The sequence below is a fragment of the Lithobates pipiens genome, unplaced genomic scaffold (genome assembly GCF_037356315.1).
Source record: "Lithobates pipiens isolate NorthernLeopardFrog02 unplaced genomic scaffold, aLitPip1_a1.2 Scaffold_18, whole genome shotgun sequence".
NCBI classification, from domain to species: domain Eukaryota; kingdom Metazoa; phylum Chordata; class Amphibia; order Anura; family Ranidae; genus Lithobates; species Lithobates pipiens.
The window spans coordinates 368754111-368769833 of NW_027507758.1; the positions used below are offsets into that span (position 1 = coordinate 368754111).

The window sequence follows — 15723 nt, forward strand, 5'->3', positions numbered from 1 at the left end:
CATCATCGACGTCACCTTCCCCACCGCTATAAGTAGAGATCTCGGAGTAGGCAGCAACACTAGGGACCAACCTCCTCCTTGGGCTGATCTGGGTACTGTCGTCAGACTGCTGAGTGGCGGTTGTTGCTACCTCCTCTTCCTGATCCAATACCAAGAGTGGCTGCGCATCAGAAATGTCTTGATATGGATCGGAAAATAATTCCTGTGACTCAAGCGGAAGGTATGTGGCGGTGGTGGTGGTGTTGTTGGTGGTAGTGTCTTTGGGGGTGCACATAGCAGAGAGTGAAGAAGAGGGTGCAGATCGAGAGGATGAGGAGGGTGCAGAAGAGTAAGGCTGAGTGAGCCACTCAACCAAGTCTGGTGCGTCCTTTAAATGAATTGAACGCACCTTCTGCAACTTCCCACTTTGGCTCAAGCATGTTGCTCCTGCCTTACCCCTACCACCCCTGCGGAAGGGCCTGCCTCTTCCTCTGCCTGTCATTTTTTAAATGACCCTGTGACAAAACTCTCAGTCCCTATACTGATAAAGGACCGTATAGGGCAGCAGTCAGCAGTAGTGCACCTCAACCCTATGTATTGTGGACCTATACCAGTCCTTAAGGAATAGCAGACTGTACCTCACTCAACCCTATGTACTGTAGTACCTTATACCTTACCAGTCCTTATAAGGACCTTTGTGGAACAAGTAGGTTGTGAATGATTAGCAGACTGTACCTCAGTCCCTATACTGATAAAGGACTACTGCAGCAGAAGGACAGCAGTCAGCAGTAGTGCACCTCAACCCTATGTATTTTGGACCTATACCAGTCCTTAAAGAATAGCAGACTGTACCTCACTCAACCCTATGTACTGTAGTACCCTATACCTTACCAGTCCTTATAAGGACCTTTGTGGAACAAGTAGGTTGTGAATGATTAGCAGACTGTACCTCAGTCCCTATATTGATAAAGGACTACTGCAGCAGAAGGGCAGCAGTCAGCAGTAGTGCACCTCAACCCTATGTATTGTGGACCTATACCAGTCCTTAAGGAATAGCAGACTGTACCTCACCCAACCCTATGTACTGTAGTACCCTATACCTCACCAGTCCTTATAAGGAACTTTGTGGAACAAGTAGGTTGTGAATGATTAGCAGACTGTACCTCAGTCCCTATACTGATAAAGGACTACTGCAGCAGAAGGGCAGCAGTCAGCAGTAGTGCACCTCAACCCTATGTATTGTGGACCTATACCAGTCCTTACGGAATAGCAGACTGTACCTCACTCAACCCTATGTACTGTAGTACCCTATACCTTACCAGTCCTTATAAGGACCTTTGTGGAACAAGTAGGTTGTGAATGATTAGCAGACTGTACCTCAGTCCCTATACTGATAAAGGACTACTGCAGCAGAAGGGCAGCAGTCAAGTATAATATTCTTTCTATATTTGGAAGAAAGAATATTATACGTGTACAAGCCTATTACCATACCAGTCCTGAAAAGAACCTTTGTGGACCTAATAGTAACAGCTACTGATTAAACTGACTGTCCCTCACTGCCTCACACACAGCTTCCTGCCTGTCCCTATTTAAACTGACAAAACAGAGGCTGCTGGAACAATAACTTGAATAGCACTTTTGTGGACCTAATAGTAACAGCTAATGATTAAACTGACTGTCCCTGCAGCACACAGCGTCCTGTCCCTCTCTCTACACTGACAAAAGACAGGCTGCTGCAAAAATCAGTAGCACAGCAGTGCCTCAAACCTATATCCTGAACTACACCTATACCAGTCCTGAAAAGAACTTTTGTGGACCAAATAGCTAGCGATTTGGGTCACTGCAGTCTCTCCCTGCTCCACACAGCAACCTCTCCCTATAGTGACAGAAGAAAGAATGTAAAATGGCTGCCGGATCGGGTCTATTTATAAGTTAGGGGGAATGTCCAAGTGTCCATGTGCTGTAATGTCTCAATTGGCTGTCCTGTACCCCATGATGGATGTGTCATCATAGGTCAAAGTTCTTTTACACAGTAAACACGGAAGTCCGCCGGGTGAACGGTGGCAATAGTCCACCGATCGGGAGGATGGCGAACAGCCGAAATTTGCAGCGAAACGACCGCCGGGCGAACCGTTCGGCCATCCCTACTGGCAAATGCTGTTAAATATGCACTTTTGCTTTGTGATAAGTACCCATATCAAAACATAGCCCATGTTTATGTTCTTTTAGATATTTATCAGTATATGTGGCAAAAAAAATACCTTACCCATAAGATAATCAGTGTTAGTTTCTTGTATGGCATCAAACTGCTCCTTGTTCCATACATAATGTGCCCGCTGTAAACAAAAAAAGTAATAAAAACAATATTTTTTGTAAAAATAAAATTTTCTGTTTAAATACTTTTTTAATTAAGAACAAACAGTTTGTGTACTTTGTATAATTTGCAGTATACAACAGAATTATCGGTTGATGGTCTTACAGTACCACAACATTCTCATTTCAGGTCCAGTATACAATCAGATAGATCTACAGTCTATTGAATGAGACATTTTTCTAAGATCTTTCTAACAAGAGTTCAATAATTAAAATGTATCCGTATCAGAAGACAAAAAGCATCACTAGATCAGCATCCAATACTGCTGTTGTTTTTTTTTTTTTTTTTTACATTTATTGAAGCTCTCCAGTTTTAAATACTGTTGCAGGGGCAGGCAATTCATTTTTTCAGTGGGCCATATGAGAAATTGGGACTATTGTGGAGGTCCAAACTTACTGTAATTGTTCTGAACATTAATTTTGGTTGTGGAAAGGTCTGTAAGTACATACAAAATATAGAAAACAAACACCTGGTTCTAGGAAAAATAGGCAGAACTGCTCATGAAATAGATTTATTTCAGACCGGCAGTTGGGGAGTGGTAAAAACGAGTTGCTGAACTGTGGTTTTTCTGTCCCCCGGCCGCCTACCCAAATAAAACAACAACTAGATGGGCCTATTCAAATGCTTTGGCTGTGATGCTTCGCTTTGCAGCATTTAACTAATGCCTTGTACACACGGTCGGAAATTCCGACGGAAAATCCTATCGTGTGTGGGCTCTATCGGACTTTTTCCATCGGAATTTCAGGATCTCAAATTTTCCGACCAAAAAATACGATCGGATTTTTTCTGATCGTTTGTAGAGAATTCCAATCAGACAAAGTGCCACTCATGCTCAGATCAAATTACGAGACCAAAGATATTGGCTACTAGCCTCTATTGTAGTCCCGTTTTACACAACGAATGTCACGATCGGATTTTCTGACAACTTTGTTCGACCGTGTGTATGCAATGCCAGTTTAGGAAAAAATCAGATGGATTTTGTTGTCGGAATGTCCGACCGTGTGCACGGGGGGGCTAAGAGTGCAGAGCTGCTTCACCACTTGTCAAACTCACCCACTGAGTTCAATAGGGCTATGCTGCAACCATATGCAATGCACAGGATTGTGGAGAGATGGTGCAACAGTATAGGGTTAATTCAGACAGTACAGAGGTGACATTATATCATCTTACTGCCTGTTAAATGCCATCTGAAAAGTATTGTGATGGGAAGAAGAGATCCTGAGATCAATAAAACTGTGATTTCTAAAAATCCTGACCTTGAGTGAAGAACAGGTGCATGGCTCCTGGGGATTGCAGCGTGTTGATATTAACACATGAAGAATTTGGCCAGGTAGCAGAGTGGCAAGAGTGTGTTGGGATGTCTCCTAGGCAACAATCTCCCACCAGACTGAGCCTCCCTGCTGTACCGATCAGCTCAGACCTGGGCATATTGCAACCCCCAGGGCTGCATCCGGCCCTATCTGGCCCTCGGTACCTCCACTGCCAACATGCTCATCTGAGCCTGTCAGCTTCCCCACTGAGGAACCTGACAGATTTAGAGAGACATGCTGACAGATGTCGCTGTGGAGAGCTCTAAGAACTGCAAGGAGAGAGCCTAAGGAGCTGATCGGTACAGCATGGAGGATCCCTTTTTTACTGAACTAGGTACCAAGACATGTTTGTGTTAATGTCGGGTAGAGGACCACCATGCTTTTGCCAAAGCCTGTTCCGCTGTAGTGAAGAGAAAAGTCAAAAGGAGAGATGTTGATTTTTGGTGCAGTCCTCTGGCTTTAGGTTCAACAATGCTTCTATTGATGATTTATGAATTCCCTTAATTACCAAGGTCCAGTGTATACCAATTGGTAGATGTTAGATCAGAACCATTTCATTTCTGGACACTCCCACCAAATGTACAAGAGAGTATACTTTCATAAATAAACAGAAATCTACTGATGTGTTTTTCTCAATAGGAAAAGACTGCGATGTTCAGCAACAAGAGTTGCTACTTTCCAGTATCGCATGCCCATTGAAATAAAGGAGGAAAACCATATCATAGCATGCAGTTTATAAATAAGACAAAGGTGCATGAAGCTGTAAGCATAAACCTTCTTCAGTGATAGAAGTCATGATAGTGTTTTTACCCAAAACCGATAAAAAAAAAAACACAGCTTTCACAGCTTAATACGCAATATATATATTTAAAATAAAGTTACAGTTCTAAAACATGGCCTACCCAAAGTAACCTTTTCTTGACAGAACCAAATCCCATAAGCCTCATGTCCGGGAAAAGCAAATTGTTGAACAAAGACTTCAGAATATATCTGCCAAGCACAGATGGATTTGAAAGATGGTTTTGTGGCGTCTTTCGCCATACACAAGTATTTTGACTCTGTAGAATGAGGTTATCTTTGAGTAACTTTCTTAAAACAAATCCAACTTTTGTATCTTTAGCAAGACTTGAATAGAGACAGTTCAGCTATTTTACTACTGTGAAAGGGTAAAAGAAAGGCCTGTTTCTGATATATGAAATTGCTGGGGGATAAAAGGGGGCCAACTAGAGAAAAAGTGTCTTTTAGCAGATGATGCACTTGTTTATTTGGCAGGATCAGAAAGGTGTTTGCTTGGCTTGCGGTCTCGGGTGGAAAAATTTGGTAAACACTCTGGTCTCATTGTCCATTTTCCTAGCCCTCTATTGCCACCAGGTAAGTTTTTTTTTTTTTTTTTTTTTATGATAGAAGACAGACAAACGCTTTCCCTGCCCGCTAGATTTTTTTTTTTTGTGCAGCTGCAAATACGCAAAGGAGTTTACAATCCTGGCATCTTACAAGTGCCATGTGCCGAGACAAAGTTACTCCTAAGCACATGCATGTGAGTTACATCATCTGTTGTAGGTCAAGGAAAAAAAGACTCTAAATAAGAAAACATGGTGAAGATGGCAGTGGTGGTAGTGAAGGGGAGCATGAATATTGCATTTCTGGAGGAGGGTGTCATAATATCAGGTAAGTGTGGCCTAATGTATACTGTGTAAAAACGCACAATATGGCAAGAGCCCCTGGGGTCTCCAAATAATAAAATTCCCCTTTATGGGTTTAGTTGGCTCATATCATTTAAAGGCTTGGTAAAGATTCCCACCTGCACCTTGTTTTTCACCTGCATAAGAAGTGCATTGATCATATCGTTTCATGGTGTGATTTGTTGCCCTGTACACAACTATAGAATAGTACATTTTCACCTTTCTGTGGAAACATGAGCAATTCAGCAGGGCTGTGCACAGATTAATTAGAGAGTTACATTTTAAGGCCCCTTTCACATGGACGCTCCAATCAGGTCCGCCTGTCAGTTTTTAAGGCAGACCTGATCAGGGGCTCCATTCACCTCTATGGAGCGGTGGATGTCAGCGGTGACATGTTCGCTGACATCCGCCGGTATCTGATCCGATCCTGTCCGTGAAATCCAGATTGATGGAATCCCTATTTTCCATCCGTCTGGAGAATTGGATCAGATGAAAATGGACAGGCAGGTGGTTCGTTTTCATCCAATCTCCATAGAGGACAGCGGGGCTCTGACAAATCTGTCTCCCCACAGTGAGCGGAAACGGACCTGTCATCCGCCTGCTCAGTGGGGATCAGCTGATTGATCCCTGCTGAGCAAAGTGGAGTCCGTAGACGGACAAGCCCGTGTGACAGAACCCTTGGTCTTGTTGAAAAAAAGACAAAAGTCCATCTAGTTCAATCAATAAATAAAAAAACACACCACAAAGAAAACCTCTATATACACAATCCTATACCCACAGTTGATCCAGTGGAAGGCTAAAACCACAGTGGGGGAAAATATTACTTTCTGATTTCCCAGGAAGCTTTTGGATATTCCCTGGATCAACTACCCCTGGTGCTAATATCTATAAATATCCAATTATAGGAAAGAAGCCATGCCTTTTTTAAAACAATCTACTGAGCTGGCCAAAAATAGTCCTTGAGGGAGTCTTGTCTACATGTTCACAGCTCTTACTGTAAAGAAAACTTTTCCTTTTGAAAGGTAAATCTCTACTCCTCTAGATGAAAAGAGTTCCCCATTATTCTTTTTGATGACAACTCTACACCAAGTTCACTATATGAACCACCTATGTATTTGTACTGTACATGTTGATCATATCCCCCTTAATTATTCTCAAGAGAGAATAAATTCAGCTCAGCTAATCTTTCCTCATAGCCAAGCTTCTTTTTGTGAACTGGTGCCAAAACTGAACTGCATATTCCAGATAGGGTATACTCCACTGCATAGCTTGGTGTCATCTGCACACACTAAAATGGTAGTTGTAATCCCAGACCCTATATCATTTGTAAATATGTTAAAAAGTGAGGGTCCCAACACTGAACCCTGGAGCACACCACTAACTTTAGACCATTCAGAGTATGAATCATTAACCACTACTCGCTGAATTCTGTCTTTTAGCCAGTTTTCTATCTTTCTACAAACTGAATTTCCACACCTGTAGACTTTACCTTATACATTAGTCACATGTTGGAAACTCTGTCAAATGCCTTTGCAAAATCCTATACTACGTCCACAGCCACTCCTTTGTCTGTCTAAGTTTTTCCTTTCTTCCTCATAAAAAGAGATTTGTTTGACAACTTCTATCATTTTTGAATCCATGTTGTCTTTTGGGTAAATAGTTTTTTTTCCTAGCAAAAACTTATCTATTTGATTCTTTATTAACCGCTTAACAACCGGCCTATAGCCAATTAATGGCTACAGGGTGGTTGTTTAACTCTGAGAGGCCGTTATTAGCAGAATTCTGCTCTCGCGCGCACTCGAGAGCGTCCGTGACCGCTCATCCCGGCCGTTTACCACGTGATCGCTCTCTGTCAAATGACTTGTTATGACGCCGGTTCCTCCCTCCCCTCTCTGTACCAATCTGTACAGCGGAGGGGGAAGAGATCGGTGTCAGCAGCGCTGTGGGCTGCATCTGCAGTGCCCACATCGCTTCCCACCGAATTTAACCCCTCAATTCCCTGCCAATACTCTGCAATACCCAACAATACTCTTCAATACCAACCAATACCCAGCAATACACTGCAATACCCTGCCAATACTCTGCAATACCTGCCAATACTCTGCAATACCTGCCATACTCTGCAATACCCGCCAATACTCTGCAATACCCGCCAATACTCTGCAATACCCGCCAATACTCTGCAATACCCTGCCAATACCTGCCAATACTCTGCAATACCAGCCAATACTCTGCAATACCCGCCAATACTCTGCAATACCCGCCAATACTCTGCAATACCCTGCCATACTCTGCAATACCCTGCCATACTCTGCAATACCAGCCCATACTCTGCAATACCCTGCCATACTCTGCAATACCCTGCCAATACCCGCCAATACTCTGCCAATACCCACCAATACTCTGCAATACCCGCCAATACTCTGCAATACCTGCCAATACACTGCAATACCTGCCAATACTCTGCAATACCCTGCCAATACTCTGCAATACCCTGCCAATACTCTGCAATACCCCGCCAATACTCTGCAATACCCCGCCAATACTCTGCAATACCCCACCAATACTCTGCAATACCCTGCCATAAATTGCCATCCCCAGCCATACTCAGAGATACCCTGCAATACCCAGCCATACCCGGTGATACTCGGAGATACCCAGCCATACCCGGTGATACTCGGAGATACCCAGCCATAGACGTCATAGATACCCAGCCATGGTCTTATTGACCCCATATCTCACTGTAAAGAGGACCTGTCATGCCATATTCCTATTACAAGGGATGTTTACATTCCTTGTAATATTAATAAAAGTGATCAAAAAATGTATTTTTGGGGAAAAAAATGTCAAACTAAAATAAAGTAAAATGAACAATAAATATTTTTTTTTAAATTGCCCCTGTCTCCATGTGCTCGCATGCAGAAGCGAATGCATATGTAAGTCCCGCCCACATATGAAAACGGTGTTCGAACCTCACATGTGAGGTATCAATGCGAACGTTAGAGTGAGAGCAATAATTCTAGCCCTAGACCTCCTCTGTAACTCAAAACATGTAACCAGTAAAAAAATTGAAAGCGCCGCCTATGGGGATTTTTTAAGTAGCGATGTTTGGCGCCATTCCACGAGCATGTGCAATTTTGAAGAGTAACATGTTAGGTATGTAGGGCTAATTTTACTGTTTTCTTTTTTTTTAAGCACAAAACTGTTTTATTTCCAAAAACATGCGTTCGAAAAATTGCTGCGCAAATACCATGCGAGATAAAAAGTTGCAACGACCACCATTGTATTCTCTGGGGTCTTTGCTAAAAAAAACATATATAATGTTTTGGGGTTCTATGTAATAGCAAATAAATGATGATTTTTACGCTCCCTGCATGTTGGGCCTCTGTATGTGGCTACGCTGTGTAAAAGTCTCACACATGTGGTATCGCCTTACTCGGGAGTAATAGCAGAATGTGTTTTGGGGTATAATTTGTGCTATGCATATGCTGTGTGTGAGAAATAAACTGATAATATGACAATTTTGTGAAAAAAAAAAAGGAAAAAATGTGTTGCAAAGAATTGTGTGAAAAAATGACAACTTCAAAAAACTCATCATGCCTCTTACCAAATACCTTGGAATGTCTTCTTTCCAAAAAGGGGTCATTTGGGGGGTATTTGTACTTTTACGGGATGTTAGGGTCTCAAGAATTGAAATAGGCCGTCAGTACTTCAGGTGTGATTTTCAGATATTGGCACCATAGCTTGTGGACTCTAACTTTCACAAAGACCAAATAATATATACCAATTTGTACTTATTTTTACCAAAGATATGTAGACGTATAAATTAAACATTTTTTTTTTTTTTTACAGAATTTTTGGTCTTTTTTTCTTTTATAGCACAAAAAATAAAAAAGCCAGCAGTGATTAAATACCACCAAAAGAAAGCTCCATTTGTGTGAAAAAAAGGACAAAAATGTCATATAGGTACAGTGTTGCATGACTGAGTAATTGTCATTCAAAATGTGAGAGCACCAAAAGCTGAAAATTGGTCTGGTTATTAAGAGTGTTTAAGTGCCCAGTGGTTAAACTATCCAATATCTTCCTAACTATAGAAGTTAAACTAAGTGGTCTGTTGTTACTTGGTAAAGACTTTTATTCTTTTTTTTTTAATTAGACACCACATTGGCCTTAAACCAATCCAGTGGTACTATGCCAGTCATTAAAGAGTCCCTAAATATTAGAAACAACAGCTTTGAAATAGCAGAGCTCAACTCAACAATTAGGACCTGTGAGTGTATGCCATCTGGTCCAGGTGCTTTATTTACTGTCATGTCAATACTATCTCCAGTATAGACTTGAGCTCCCCCATGCTCTTTTTGTATACACAGAGCTGAAGAAGTAATGTAATAAATTTATGTAAAAAGAGTGCAGCGCTAAATATATAAATATATATATATATATATATATATATATATATATATATATATATATATATATATATATATATATATATATATAATGTGCATTAGTGCAAATGCAAACAAATATACTATTATGCAGACAATCAATTATATATTAATAATAAAAACTGTAAATAAAGTCTGAAGACACATATGCAAAATTACATCACATGTGAATAAAGTGCAATATTGCAAACACAAAATTCATATAGAGCTGGATTCCATAAAAGAAAGTCCCATTGCAGAAAAGAGTGTTTGGAAATGACGATCATGCACCTGACGGCGTGGCAGCCATCACCATAATTGAAAATGGAGGCTTACTGGAAAGCCAGTGACCCCTCTTACTCAGAGAGGTGACACAGTGCTTGGTTGGATCTCTGAACCGCTGAGAAGGAAATCTGGATTGTCCTCTCCTATGGCCATGGATGGTATACACCAGGAGGGTCACAGCAACTCAGGATACAGGATGCAGTATTAGGAAGCCTCAATAGCAGAATTTTTAGGAGACAAAAAGACTCCACATAGTGTGATACTGTCTCAACATCCGGTTTATTAAACAGTACACTTAAAATTCCAAGCTATGATCATGTCACAATCAACAGATCAAACAGATGAATTCCTTGTGGGTTTTAAGCAGCGATCGTGCAGGTGCAATAGCATGGGTACATGACTATCTCGATGATCGTTTCCTCATAAATTACATCATCATGGGTACGTACACATGCCTAATGCTGCTCTTTAAATAGTCCCATTGAGATACAAGGAAGTGCTGCCATAGGTAAGAGAGAAATGACCTTTACATCCATTGGTAAACAAAGCATGTCTCACCATAGGTTAAATGAAAGAATGACCTGTGCAACCATTTGTAAAAGAGTATGCCCATCAATCGAGGCAAACAGTTGTTCCTAAGCAACTAAAAAAATAAGGGGGGATTAAATGCACAGCACCATCTTGTTGGTCATAAGAAAATCCCCATAGAGGCAAATTTTGCCCTTCACTCAAGGCAAACAGTTGTTCCTAATCATCTAAAGAATTAAACGTACAGGGCCATCTTGTGGATCATAACAAAATCTGCATAAATATAAAAAACTTGAAAATTAAAATTTTATTAAGTGGACACGATTCCTTGTCATCCCAAGTATTAACAAAATAGTATATATAATAATAAAATCAATATAATCATATTTGAAAATGGTTAAAATATAAAATAAAATAAAAAAATTGAGGTTTCTAGAACCACACATGCATACACAACATATATGTATCCCTAAGCATCTAAACCATTCAATTTAACCTCAAAATCGGTATGGTGATGGGTGTCACGCCATCAAGTGCCTGATCGTCATTTCCAAACACTCTTTTCTCCCATGGGACTTTCGTTGATGGAATCCAGCTCTATAGGAATTTTTTGTTTGCACTATTGCACTTTATTCACATGATGTAATTTTGCATATGTGTCTTCAGACTTTATTCACAGTTAATATTATTTATATATAATTGATTGTCTGCATATTAGTATACTTGTTTGCATTCGCACGAATGCACTTTTATGTATATATATTTTTTTATTTTTAGCGTTGCATTCTTTTTACATATATTGTCTGTGCTTGGTGTCTGGGTTATAGTGCACAGCTGCTTATTAAATTTTAGTTCCTAGTGCGGATATAGCTTTTATATTTATTGAATAAATTTACCTCATCTTTCTCCTCAGTCGCCAACTCTAAATAATTTTGTAAAGGGACTACATGTTTAGACCTGGCCTTTTTACTGTTAATTAGGGATGAGCCCAATGTTCGCCGAATAGCGAACACTTTGGGGTGTTTGTGGCACATTCGAAAGCCACGGAACACCCTTTAAAAGTCTATGGGAGAGATCAACAGTGCTAATTTTAAAGGCTTATATGCATGGTATTGTCATAAAGTGTTTGGGGACCTGGGTCCTTCCCCATGGGATATGTATCAATGCAAAAGTTATTTAAAAGGACTCGCAGCTATAATGAATTGTCGGCCCCGGCAATACAGATAAAAGAAGTCATTGAAAAAAACGGCATGGGATCCCCCAGTTAATTACCAGGCCTTTTGGGTCTGGTAATAATATTAAGGGGAACCTCGAACCAAAATATAAAAAAGAAATTGAGTGGGGAGGCCCCCCAAATACAATACCAGGCCCTTCTGGTATGGATATTAAGGGGAACCCCGCACCAATTTTGTTTTTAAAAATGGCGTGGGGGCCCCCCTCAAAATCCATACCAGACCCTTCTGGGTCACTCTCTCATCCCTACATTTTTTCCTGTGGCCTGCCAGATTGCATGCTCAGATAAGTGTCTGGTATGGATTTTTGGGGGTACCCCCCACACCATTTTTTAAAAATTTTGGTGCGGGGTTCCCTTTGAAATATATACCAGAACTGAAGGGCCTGGTATGGAATTCGGGGGGACCCTCACACCATTTTTTTTTTTTTTTTTAATTTTGGTTCTGGGTTTTCCTTAATATTCATAACAGACCCAAAAGTCCTGGTAACTGAATTTGGGGGGGGGGGGGGGCCCAATTCGATTACGAGGCCTTTTGGGTCTGTTATGAATATTAAGGGATGCCGTTTTTTTCAATGGCTTCTTTTATCTGTATTGCCGGGACTGACAATTCATTATAGCCGTGAGTATTTTTAAATTACTTTTTTTCCTTTAGAAATGTCATTTTGTGCAGGGACTTCTACAAACAGGGGAAAAATGCGGCACTTTACAGGCATACTATAGACACCCCCCAGGTACAAAATTTAAAGCAATATTTTACTTTTATTGTTTCACTTCAAGCATTATTAAAATCACTGCTCTTGAAAAATGGCCATTTTTAAAAAAAAAATTTGCATTGATACGTGTCCCTGGGGCAGGACCCAGGTCCCCAAACACTTTTTATGACAATAACTTGCATATAAGCCTTTAAAATTAGCACTTTTGATTATTCCCGTCTGTGTCCCATAGACTTTAACAGTGTTCCCGTGTTCAAACAAATTTTTTGCCTGTCCGCATGTTCTGCTGCAAACCGAACCTGGGGGGTGTTCGGCTCATCCCTCTTGTTAATATATGTGAAAAAAAAATTGGGTTTGTCCTAGTCTATTTTGCAAACTGGCATTCGTTTTGAATTTTTGCAAAAATAAGGGTCCTTTCACACGGGGCGGATCAGTTCTGATCCGCCCCGTGGATGTCCGTTTGCTCAGCGGGGATCACTCCGCCGATCCCCGCTGAGCAGGGAGATGACAGGTCTGTCTCTGCACACTGCGCAGGGACGGACCTGTCACAGCGCCGCTCTCCCCTATGGGAGATCGGATGACGACGGACCGCAGTGCCCGTCGTCATCCGATCCGATCCGCAGACGGATGGAAAAATAGCTTTTTCCTCCGTCACACTTTTTCGGATCGGAGCGGGTCGGATGTCAGCGGACATGTCACCGCTGACATCCGACGCTCCATAGAGCTCTATGGAGCACCCGTTCAGGTCCGCCTGAAAAACTGACAGGCGGGCCTGAACGGCACGTCGGTGTGAAAGAGGCCTAAGTCTGATCCTTAAGTAGTTAAAGTATGCACACCATATGCAGTTTCACCTTCACACTCTGCTTCAGCACCATCACACTCGCTTTAAGATCACTTTTCACATAGAGACAGAGACCACCCACCACCACCGATATACTTTGTCTCTCTAAAAGCGAGCATAGCCAGGAATAATAATAGCACAATTGTGTGAAGAATTAAACCACGATTTGGCAATACCAATTAAATCATACAGTGGTGTGAAAAAGTGTTTGCCCCCTTCCTCATTTCCTGTTCCTTGCATGTTTGTCACACTTAAGTGTTTCGGAACATCAAACCAATTTAAACAATAGTCAAGGACAACACAAGTAAACACAAAATGCAATTTGTAAATGAAGTTGTTTATTATTAAAGGTGAAAAAAAATCCAAACCATCATGGCCCTGTGTGAAAAAGTGATTGCCCCCTAAACCTAATAACTGGTTGGGCCACCCTTAGCAGCAACAACTGCAACCAAGCGTTTGCGATAATGTGCAATGAGGCTTTTACAGCGTCCTGGAGGAATTTTGGCCCACTCATCTTTGCAGAATTGTCCTAATTCAGTTACATTAGAGGGTTTTCGAGCATGAACGGCCTTTTTAAGGTCATACCACAACATCTCAATAGGATTCAGGTCAGGACTTTGGCTAGGCCACTCCAAAGTCTTCATTTTGTTTTTCTTCAGCCATTCGGTGGTGGACTTGCTGGTGTGTTTAGGATCATTGTCCTGCTGCAGAACCCAAGTTCGTTTCAGCTTGAGTACACAAACAGATGGTCAGACATTCTCCTTCAGGATCTCTTGGTAGACAGCAGAATTCATAGTTCCTTTTATCACGGCAAGTCTTCCAGGTCCTGAAGCAGCAAAACCGCCCCAGACCATCACACTACCACCACCATATTTTACTGTTGGTATAATGTTCTTTTTATGAAATGCAGTGTTCCTTCTACGCCAGATATACTTGGACACACACCTTCCAAAGAGTTCCACTTTTGTCTCATCGGTCCACAGAATGTTGTCCCAAAAGTCTTGGGGATCATCAAGATGTGTTGTTGAGAAATTGAGATGAGCTTTGATGTTCTTTTTGCTCAGCAGTGGTTTTCTCCTTGGAACTCTGCCATGCAGGCCATTTTTGCCCAGTCTTTTCCTGATGGTGGAGGCATGAACGCTGACCTTAACTGAGGCAAGTGAGGCCTGCAGTTCCTTGGACGTTGTTCTGGCGTCTTTTGTGACCTCTTGGATGAGTCGTCGCTGCGCTCTTGGGGTAATTTTGGGCGGCCGGCCACTCCTGGGAAGGTTCACCACTGTTCCATGTCTTCGCCATTTGTGGATAATGGCTCTCAATGTGGTTCGCTGGATTCCCAAAGCTTTGGAAATGGCTTTATAACCCTTTCCAGACTGATAGATCTCAATTACTTTCTTTCTCAATTGTTCCTGAATTTCTTTGGGTCTCGGCGTGATGTGTAGCTTTTAAGGATCTTCTGGTGGACCTTACTGTGTCAAGCAGCTCCTATTTAAGTGATGCCTTGATTGTGAACAGGTGTGGCAATAATTAGGCCTGGGTGTGGCTAGAGAAATTGAACTCAGGTGTGGACAACCACAGTTATAGTATGTTTTAATGATGGCCATGATGGTTTGGATTTTTTTTCACCTTTAATAATAAACACCTTCATTTACAAATTGCATTTTGTGTTTACTTGTGTTGTCCTTGACTATTGTTTAAATTGGTTTGATGTTCCGAAACACTTAAGTGTGACAAACATGCAAAGGAACAGGAAATGAGGAAGGGGGCAAACACTTTTTCACACCACTGTAGCTCTCTTCATGCACTGATGCAGACATCAGTGCAGAATTACTTAAATTCATTATTGCATATTGCACTTGTGTTTTTTATATTAAAATTTTTGTAGTGCAAATGGTACTATAATTTCCAATGGTTGTTTGTAACATGGGAACCTTCTTATCACCTGTCATCGCTCTCCCCCCATCTTCCCCTTTCCACCCACCAATAGGTTTCCTATCTGACCTGTCTGTCCCATTATATTCTAGTTCATCCAGCCCACTTAACCCTAGTTTACTCTTGTAGCCTTCCCATAAACCTCTCCCCCAGCACAGCAGACCCCCTTCATTTTAGATGTAAACCATATAGGTTGTACCCCAATATAAAGTCATCCCAGTGCTCTAGAAATCCAAACGCTTCCCTCTTACATCAGGTCTTTAGTCATGCATTCAGTACTCTAAGCTCCCCCTGTCTTTCCTGTGTTGTGCATGGCACAGGCAATATTTCAGAGAATATCACTGTGGAGGTCCTTCCCGTCAACTTGCAGCCTAGTTCATTAAATTGATTTTAAGAAGCTTGCATCTTCCATGTATTCTGT

At 41.4% G+C, this 15723-nt stretch overlaps 1 protein-coding gene across 1 annotated transcript in view; it reads right to left on the reverse strand.

Annotated features, from left to right (window-relative positions):
• LOC143988232 (alkaline phosphatase-like) overlaps nucleotides 1–15723 on the reverse strand; it is a 106719-nt gene that overhangs the window by 38158 nt on the left and 52838 nt on the right. Inside the window, exon 7 of the mRNA XM_077487644.1 lies at nucleotides 2246–2315. Within this exon, the coding sequence (XP_077343770.1) occupies nucleotides 2246–2315 (70 nt within the window). The remainder of the gene's footprint in view (nucleotides 1–2245; nucleotides 2316–15723) is intronic.